This window comes from Notothenia rossii (genome assembly GCF_949606895.1).
Source record: "Notothenia rossii genome assembly, chromosome: 7".
Taxonomy (NCBI): domain Eukaryota; kingdom Metazoa; phylum Chordata; class Actinopteri; order Perciformes; family Nototheniidae; genus Notothenia; species Notothenia rossii.
The window spans coordinates 67,129,227-67,139,743 of NC_136905.1; the positions used below are offsets into that span (position 1 = coordinate 67,129,227).

The window sequence follows — 10,517 nt, forward strand, 5'->3', positions numbered from 1 at the left end:
TTGTAGATTTCATAGGATCCTTTTTTGTGTGCAATCACAGGTCTTTTTTGATGCTAGGTGTCACATTTATGGATTGGAGAAAGTCCTCACTGACAGTAGCTTTCGTACTACTGTAGCTAAGTCAGGCTACATTGAGGTTAATTTTAACCTTTGAATGCAGAATTATTTTTAAGGTAGTTTAAAGCAATACAGGAAAGAAAAAACGCTACCAAACAAGTTAGAAAATAATAATAAGATTGGAACCAAACATGTCTGGCAAATTTGAAGCTACGGCCAGCAAACCGCCTTGCATTTTTAAGTGTCAGACCATTTGTTTCCAAAGTGACGTTCCACGAATGAGCAAGTATTAGATGTATTATTCATAATCAGAAGTGTATTCTTCATTAACACATAACTAAAAGAGTCTGTTGTGCTACAGTGCAGAACAAATTAGATATAAGTACAATGCTCACAATAGTATAGTCAACATCATGGTGATGGCAAGACTCCAGGAAGTCACTGCATCCGGGCCAACGGAAAATCAATCACGTGGGTTTTTTATGAACTTAATGAACAACATATATTGTCTTAGCTTTAGAGACAATGAAGCGAATAATCAAGCATGAATAAGCAAATTCATTTTTGAATCTTTAAAAACACTAGAACCGCCAGAGGTCGCTGTATACCTAAAACCGCCAATGGGTAAAATGTACCCGCTATTGATTTGCAAGGTACAATGTTATTTTATTTATAATACAGAACAGTGAGTTTTGATCGCACAGGGATGACATTTATACCAATAGAATCTGTGGACTCTCAGCTTTTCATATGACATAGTTTGTGCAGATAGCATGAAGTATAAAATATCGCTACAAGTGCTGATTTAAACGCTTGGTGTTAGACTTGTGTTTTGTTTAGGTACAAATCTCTCAATCTCTATCTATCTATAACTATCTATCGATCCATCTGTAATGTTCTGTTCTATGGACATATAATTGTCTACATAAACAGACGACGGAGACTCATTGTTGCCAACTTGGCGACTTTGGCGGCTTTCCAAACCCTTCGGCTATTTATTTTTGTCAAAAGCGACTAACGATTAATCTAACGACTTGTAATGGTGTTATTAGGGACTTTTCTGGTGTTTGGAGACTCACGTATTGTTCAGCAGTTAACGAGCCGCGGGTGCTGCCGTGAGCCCCTCTGCCCTCCCATAGTACTCACAGGCTACTGCCTTTATTGTAAGGGAGATTTCTACAAAAAAATATTAAAACTATTTCTGCTTTCTCTAATAGAGGCATTTCTGATCTACTGTCGTCTGGATTTACTCTGGTTTCAAGTTTTGATCCTCCTTGAAGGGGGTGGAACGTTTTTTTACCGCCATTACATGATATGCAAATTAGGCAATGACGTCATTTAGGGACTTCTGGCGACTTTTCGGACAGCCATGGAGTTGGCAACACTGGACTACTTCTCTCATTCCGAGTGTCCATCTTTTTTCAACTGGCACGTAACCTGCACACATGCATTACGTCCTCAACGTGAGCTCAGTCATCCAAGATCTTGTATTCTCCAAGATGTTACACTCAGGGCCGGCCCATAGCACTGGCGTTATAGATGTTCGCCTAGGGCGCCAGATCTGGGGAGGCGCTGCGCTGGTAGAAAAACATATTTGACCGTTGGTGCTCATCCTAATTTTCGGCCTTGATGTAACAACATTCATAATTAAGTAAATGTAACACCCTTTTTTGACCCCGGTTACACTTTTCATTTGCCCTGTACGATGGGCGCTGTAAGTGATGAAATGGGGGATGTTGGCTTATCTGGCGCCCGCAGCTCACAGCCAAAGTGCGAGTGAGCTTGGGAGCGAATGAGGGAGAGAGGGAGGGTGCACCGGTACCGGCGCTGTTGTTATTAGAATCTGGTGCTAGCTGCTCTAACGGATATTAGAAGAAGACGTTTCTACAATAATGTGGAGGGAGAGTCCTCTCCAGTCAGACTGAGAGGCTGATAACTACAGCTCAGTGAGGTAAAGGACTCTGAGTGTTTAGATAGTTAACTTTAGTCTAAGTTATCTCAGTGGGTCTCAAACGGTTTGGTCACAATTTATGTAAACAAATATTTCCAAGGCACTCCTTTATAATTATTGGGATAAAACAGGTTTGAAATCATTTCAATGTATACTATATGCAGTAAACCAAAAATATTGTTTTAAACTGGAGAGATTAAAAAAGATGCAAGAATAAATAAATGTTAATAGGTCAAATAAGATATGAATGAACAACAAAAATAAAATAAGTTACATTTATTGGCTATGGTAGGTTATTGGTTATGTTCACATACTTATTTGATGAATAAAATGTAAACCAATCTTTTTCATATGGGTGTTTAAAGTTGTACCCCCTAGATCTAGTAGTAATTCTGCTTAAAGTGCACCAGATTGAAGCATTTTACTTTAAAGGTCACATGTCATGGCCATTTCCACTGATCATAATTCCATTGTTGAGGTATACTAAAATAGAAATATACTGTGCAATTTTCCAAACTCACATTGGTTTCGCATACAGCATCTCTGTAAAGTATGTGTATTCAGCAGTATTCACTTTCTCCACTAAACGGCTCACTGCAGCTCCCGGAAAAGCATGACATGTGACCTTTAAAATGTTAAAAAAAAAATCCCGGGGGGGCATACCTCCGGACCCCCCTAGAGGATGTGACGTCCACCCCCCATTCTATTGTGTATTCCTTGGATACTCTATTGATCTTTATCTTTTCTATTGTACGATTCTCTGGCTGGGGCGCCAACTCAAATCTCGCCTGGGCCTGTAAATTGTCTAGAGCCGGCCCTGGTTACACTATCTATAACTATATCTATCTCTCTCTTTCTCTATCTATCTATCAATATATCTATCTATCTATCTATCTATCTCTCTCTATCTATCTCTCTATCTATCTAGGAACCGCAGTAGACAAAAGGCGTTGCTATAGCAACACGTCATGTTTTCGCGCTGCATTTTCTATGAGGTAAATATTACTCGCTGGCGGATATGGCTATAAATGGCAATTTATTTGGCGATTTTTTCAATCTGACTTCCTATTGAAAATTTTTAACAACAGAGGGTGCTATATAACACACTTTCAGGAAAAGTCACGGACTGGGAGACTTTAATATGTTATGGAAAAAAAGTTACATACAATAAAAAAAACAGCTGCGGGTAAAATGTACCCGTTGGCGGTTATAGTGTTAAAGGTTCAAAGTAGCAGAAGGCTTGACTCCAAATGGCTCTCACCATGGCTATGACTGAGCTGACGGCTAGCAGCTAAAGGTGCTAACAGCGCTAACAATGCAAACAACCGCAACGACAGACGGAGTGTAACACAAGTTTACCTGAGGGGGAACTAGAGAATGGCCGTTTCGTTTTCGCAAAGACGCCTTTGTTCGGGAATTTTCCGTGACCACCAATATTCACAGTGGAGGTAAGCTAGCTATGCATGTGCTACTGCTAACCAACATGGCTTTGAGCTGGCTATGTAAACAAAGCAAGGACGAGGCAGAGCGACTTGCTTCTCTGTTCAGGTTAACATTACTGCACTTTATCATGAAATAGCAAATAGTTGTGGATGCTATATTAATGCTCTTGATATCAAATTGACAACTTTTAAGCTGAAATCTGAATTGCTATAAAGATATTTCCCATGGTCTATGAGGCCATTTAATTGCCATAATCTCAGTGGGGTATGATTTTACAGTTGATGGATGTAGGTTAAGTTGAAGTGTCCCATCACAGAATCTCATACAGAAGATTGGCAGACCAACTGATGTCGTGCGTCATCCCCCGGCCCTGCCATGGTTCAGGATGTAACAACAACAACATCAGCTGGCCTGATCATGCAGAGTGTGGCCCCCTACCACCACCTCCCTCCCTCCAGCCAGGGGACACTGACAGGAGACAGGAGGCTGGGCTGACAAGGTGTCCATGTGCTGTCTGCTATATTGATCTGAGATCTGTCCTTTTGTTAGAATTATTCATTACCTCCCTGTTTGGGATTTCTGTTTAGGAATAGATTAGTTAGAGTTTAGTGGAAGCAAGCAACCTTCTGTCCCATTGTGATGTTTTAGTAAGTACATGTTTGATAATCAGTTTGACATTATTTGACAGTGCAATTTGTTTTAGATTAAATATTTCAACATAAATTGAAAACGTTCAGGTATTTTGAAGCATAAATAAATATTAGGAAATGTGTGTATTTTTACTGATGCTACCTTATTTGACCTTTTTATTCAAATATGCCTCTAAATGAGCCAGAAATAATGTGCCATCTCACTGACACATAAGTCCTAGTCTCCATTACCTTTTGACCTTAAACTATTTTCTCAGTAGTTATTGTTTACATCCTTTGCAATAATTAGATACCTTTTTCTCATTTTGAATATACATACGTATATCTTTAGCACCTTCATCATAAAAAAGCACATAATTATAATGTCAACCTGCTGAAAACTAGCAATGATTTGAAAATTAATACAATAGATATTTTCAAAAGGTCTTGAAACAACATTACCATAATACCTAAAAAGATGCCCACCAACGCATTGGCTTTTGTTTTGTTATGCATCACTCTAGAGTTTTGCCCTTTCAGTTTAGCTTTTGTTTCGCACCCTTCATATTGTTCTCATATATCACATGACATCCTGTTGAAATTGCAAAACTTTTCTGATGGTGTCTTGCTCAAACAACATTGTAACAAAAGGACTCCGGCTTTGTTGTTAAGGTCTCTTGGCTATAGTGTGAATGCCAAAAGCATGTAAAATCTGATGAGGAAAGTACATTTTCAAAAGCATAATTTCAAATCCCTGCTCACAGCAAACACTTTTAGTAACTTCCCTTGGATGTTTAAGCTATACTGTGCTAAATGACATAACTAAAGAGTTTAACACTTTATCTGCTGATGATTGTGAACATTTTTGAGTATGGATTTTTTTATATTGGCTCTTTCGTCTCACTGTAGATTTTCTGGTGGATAGTTGTTTAGCATTCCTGACAAATCTGGCATTAAAGTAGCTATTAATGCTCAAATAGCCAACGTTTAAAAATGTATTGCAGCCTTTAATATATTTGTATGATTTAATAAACCTGTTTAAAGAAAAACCATGTGATGCCTGGCTTGAGCCTAGAAACAAATCCCATACTCCACTCTAATTCAACAGATGACGATAATGTAATCACCTGCCTGGGTCATGAGGTCGCATGCAGTGTCCTGAACAACTCTTAAGTGCTGATTAACTCCGACATCAATAGGTCGTTCTCCTCTCATATCACAAGGAGCATAAGAGGCACAGTATCACATCGGGCACGACCTTCATATACCATTGCCACTGCAGTATTGACAGGTCTGTTGCTGTTTAATTCACACTCTGTATTACATTTGTCCGGTACACTTGATTTATGATGTAAAGATGGGGGGATGTTTGTGTCTTGTGCCGTCTTCCCCGATGAATAGACTTCCTCTGTAGCTCACCAGACACATACCTTGGCTTCTTTTCTGAAAATCTGTCATATTGACACAACAGTGCATCACTGTTTACATCACAGCGTACCATTTCTGATGCTGCTCAGCCAATATCAAATGGTTTTAGTTTAAGCATGATAGTGAATGACGATTATTTTAGCCTGCATAAAAACCAAACTAGGCTTTTAAGAGAGAGTTGGATCAAAAATAGCATCGAGTGGTATTGTGTAATGTGTTCTTCTCTGTTTTGTACAGCGCAACAACAGAGCTCTCAAATCGATACACCTCCCTCACATGTTGCTGAGAAGGACGCATGGGGTGATTGGTCTTATTTCCACTTCATAGTTCGTCACATGTGACTGTGTGAAGTGGTTTCAGTGAGATACGCAGCGACTGAACTGGCACACTGGGAAATGAATGCTTCTCTTTCCACGAGGAGCAGATCCCTCCCTCTGATCACACACTGGACGATTCACTCAGGTGATTAAAGTGCCTCCACTCCGTGATCTGATTAAAAGTTCATTATTATTCCTACCTCCTCATATCAATCAATAAATGAAGGTTTTTCACTATTACTTTTTTCCTAATAGTCTAAAGTGCACCACAGTTAATTTAAATCCCCATGGCTTTAGATTTGATGTAAGAGGTTTGGAAAAAACTTAACATTTATTTGAATATATATATATATATATCATCCATTCTGGCTCGGAGAAAATAAAAATATTATACGTACAGAATAATGTAGTCATGATTTACAGTACATCAATCTTTCATAAAACAGAGCATTATTTTTTAAAGATGTTTATTTGTATCTTGTGATATAGTTATACCTATCATACATACTGTACCTTTTTTAATAAAAATTATCTAATTACACTAAAAGTTCATCAAGGCCCAAATGAAGTATGCCTGCCTCTTATGTATAACCAAATACACAATACATTTACATGGTTATATGCACATACCTGAGCATAACTCAATAATGCAGGTTCTTCTACTTGGAATCCAGGTTTGTTCCACAAAAATAAAACACAGCCTATGTTAAAATGCAGTATTGATTTCTCGACCAGTGAATGGCAGTGATTTCAAGCGCTGTATCGCCTGTGGGGAATATGTATGTCCTGCAAAAACAAATTTCTGGCTCCTGTGTCCTATTCATTTAACAACATATTATATACCAGTGTTGTCCACGCATACGGGCAGGTTAGTGGCTTCTGAAGCTTTCCGAGGTAAAGTAGACACACATTGATTTAAGGCATACAGATGGCCTAAACAAAAACAGAAACACGCATAGTTAGTGTTGAAGGGGGAAACAGTGTTCACTGGTCTCATCTTTTCTCAGTCATTAGAAGAAGATGTCAGTATAGGTGCAGTTTAGCATCCATAAGAGGCTCTGCAAAATGAGTTTAATGTGTGTGTTATCCGACCTGCGGCACCGATTCTGTAAAACACTCCTTGTAGGGTCAGTTTATCTGTGTCAGGGGGGTGTGGTGGCCGGGACGAGGCCCGATCAGTCCCCTCTTTGGCCGGCTGTGGTTGTCGCGGATGTTGGAGGAACATCTGCACTCGCCTGATCAGTCTCGATTTTGTCAATCGCCTCCCCATCCTCCTCACCCCCAGCCTCCCTGGTGCTTGACGGGGTGAAGTGGCTCGCTCCGGGTTGATCCGTCTGTCCCCCCAAAGTTTCCGATCTCTCCTCGCGTGTGTGACCGTGGGAAGATGCGTACAGTCCTTCATCCGGCTGCGAGTGCGCAATCGCCGCCCCGGACACGGCCACACTCTCGGCTCTGTCGTCCCACTGAAAGCCCCGTCTATACCGGGTCTGGTTTAGCAGTCCATTATTCTGTGTGGAGTTCCACTCTGACACATTGTGGCTGCTGGAGATGTTAGTTGAGATGTTCGCGGTGGGGGTGACCTCGCCGGGCACCCCTGGCTTCCCCACAGATGAGGATGAGCTGGTTGGTTTCCAGATCAGGCTGTAGTAAATCGCCAAGATAATGGCTGCTAATGACACGGACAATACATATGCGAAAACAGTGGCTAGTCTCACCCACTTCTTGTTAGTCTTAGCAGCCATCTTAGCCTTTTTGTCCCCCGTATAAGTAGCAGGTTTGCCCCTCTCCATATTGGGCATGAAGTCCCGCTCTCTCATATTGCCCCTGTTTTTTCCTCGATGCTCCACCACCCCCTCCGTCTTGAAGGTTTCTTGTTATCCACAATCCAAGAGAAGAGAGAAAGCTGCGGGCTGAGCAGAAAGATGCCGGACCTCTTTTAACCGTGTAGTAGCCTGTTCTGCAGCTTAACTTGATATCCTGTAATTCCTATGATCTCAAATGCAATGCCCCTGATACCGGTACTGCGTGTCATAATGGACATCCAGCATCCACAGGCTGATGCGCGTTTCAGCATCCGACAGCGGCGGGACCAATGTCTACCCTGTGCGACATGTCCAACACACAGCTGTCTGCATAGGCCCACGGCAGATACGCAGCATAAGATTTGATTTATTAAAAACGATTAAGTGAGATCACACGGTACACAACTGTCTGTCTTATCCTGCAAATGAAGTCGCATGGCTCAGCTAAAAATACAGGAGAGGGGGCGGGCGGTGGCTCTTAAAGAAGCAGCAGCTGTGCATCAGCGAGAAGAAAGCATGAAAGAAAAACACACACACACACACACACACAAATTATGTTCACATCAGGACGCTTGTGCAACACATGGAGAGCAGGATGTTGTAGTGGGGGGGATCAAGGGGGACGCTGCAGTGTGTTTACCTTAAAGTGTGGAATGGATGTCGGTTACAATTGTGCCCATGAAGTGATGATTCATTTAATTTAATCCGATATTAATTCATATTTCAATGCTTTTGGAAACAGCCACATAAATAACACTTTATATCAAACCTATTAGATTTTGTAATCACTTTGGACCTGATCCTACCTGGTTCACTTAACCTCATTTCAGCACAATGGACAGAGCCCAGGGTTTGTCATTGCGCATGTCCTCTGGGAAGCTGCAGAGGTGAAACGGGTTAAGCACAGGGGCAATAGCATTAGTGAAGTATGAATTTACAAAATGAATAATGTTATATATAGTCTAATGTTTGAACTCCATTGGTTATCATTATAACTCAAATACCAATAACATACTTAAAGTAGGCTATACTTTGGTCAAGACTCTAGATCAATTTCTACTTGGCTACATATGTTTATTTCAAGTGAATTCGACTCTCTTTTATATCACTGCATCTAACAACCAACTGTGTTATTTTGTTTAGTGTCACAAAACTGATGTCAAGAAGAAGAAAAAATATAACAAACACAGAGGACGGCCATACAAAAATAAAACATGCTTTTGCTGTCACAAAACTAGACTCTGCAGACATTCCTGCTGCTATAAGTCTAGCTGTCAGCTCATATGTACCTGTGGCACAAATTCAAGTGTTTATAGGAAGGCTGCTTGTTTTGATTATTATGTTTTAAGTTATGGAGATTTGGAGCAGGGTGATATGCTCTACCATATGGTGGCAACATAAACGGTGACACAATTACACTAGAAATGGAGGAACCAGTATGGATACAGTCTAAGGGCAGGCTTTTCTTCACATAAATTCTGCAAACATAACCTGTTTTGACCTTTTATTTAATTGTTTGCTCAATGTAAATAAATGGCTGCTGTGGGAAGCCCCAGCTTTATAGAATGACAGCAAATCACCTGGATTTTATTTACGTGTCAGCTTATTATTTTATCAAATCATACCACCACCACCAGCTGTACAGGGTCATAACGCAGTGTCATTTATAGCTGGAGGCAGGACTCTGCCTGCTGTTTCAACAAAGGATTCCCGGTCATTTGGATATCATTCAAATAAACCTCAAGACAGTCCAATATCTAATGCAAACGTTCAGACCGCCAGGGACCGAGGGAGTGTCATTTGATAAAAACAAAGCAGACTCAGTTTTTGTCATTCTGTTAAAAAAAAAGGCTGACAGCAAATGGCAATTTAAAATGACTGTGGAAGTGTGAAAATCACTTATTAAAGGGTGGGTTCACCCTAAATACACCAAAAACATTTTCTCACTTATCCCCAGTGGTGCCTAGCCCTACCCATGCTTTTTATTGATATGTCTGCCAGGTTTTAAGACATGTGTGAGAAATCTGCTTCCACCTCAATACAACGGAGGCATCTCTTTCCATAAAAAGTCTTGGTTACTCAAGCCACAGTATAAATGGTCAATGGTAAATGGATTGTACTTATATAGCGCTTTATCCAGTTTTTAAGACCCCTCAAAGTGCTTTACATACTACATGTCATTCACCCATTCACACCCATTCATACAGAGCAGTGTACCTTACTCTAGGACCTAACATTCACACACTGTTGGCCATGCCATCGGGAGCAACTCAAGGTTAAGTATCTGCCTGGGCTGGGAAGTTGCTGTGGCGATTTAGCACTCACAACAGGAAAGAATGAAACAGAGAGGAATCAATAAAGCACAAACACAGATATAGCTGATCAGTAATTATTATTTAGTTGTTGCAACAAACCAAACAATAATGAGAAGTACATCACCTGCTGCCACAGCAGCCAATCGCGGAAATGCCCCCCGACAGTAGCAACAATCATACACAATATATATAGCCACTGCAATGAACACACACACATTTTCCCTAAGCATGTTTAATGCACACACGTTTTATCATGCAGCCTACCACACAAATGTCACATGTTTTTCTCTCTGAAAGCTATACTTGTATATGTTGAAAAGTCATCATCTCATGACATCCTTAGGAGTAGTTAACAAACAAAGGTTAACTGTTTTTATAACCTGAGGCCTTCTCTGAACTTTTCCTGAACTTGGCATCAGCTCAATAACACACATTATACAGCTTACCATGTGATGAGGCATAAGACTGATACAACAAAGAGTATAGACACTTTTTTATGTGAACTATTATGAAATGATGCCTTACCACTATTTATAAATGGCTATTTTATCATTCCATCATAACTCTAATAATAA

The 10,517-nt window shown here is 40.3% G+C and overlaps 1 protein-coding gene across 1 annotated transcript; it reads right to left on the reverse strand.

Moving 5' to 3' along the window:
• Window positions 1–6,275: 6,275 nt before the first annotated feature.
• Window positions 6,276–8,081, reverse strand: LOC307045818 (uncharacterized protein). The gene has a single exon (XM_079691779.1). It carries the CDS (start codon window positions 7,640–7,642, stop codon window positions 7,001–7,003), a length of 642 nt encoding a protein of 213 aa, XP_079547905.1. The 5' UTR covers window positions 7,643–8,081; the 3' UTR covers window positions 6,276–7,000.
• Between the last annotated feature and the right edge of the window lie 2,436 nt (window positions 8,082–10,517).

Coding starts and splice junctions, on each gene's coding strand:
- LOC307045818 (XM_079691779.1), bottom strand. CDS start 7,642: ATGAGAGAGCGGGACTTCATGCCCAATATGGAGAGGGGCAAACCTGCT.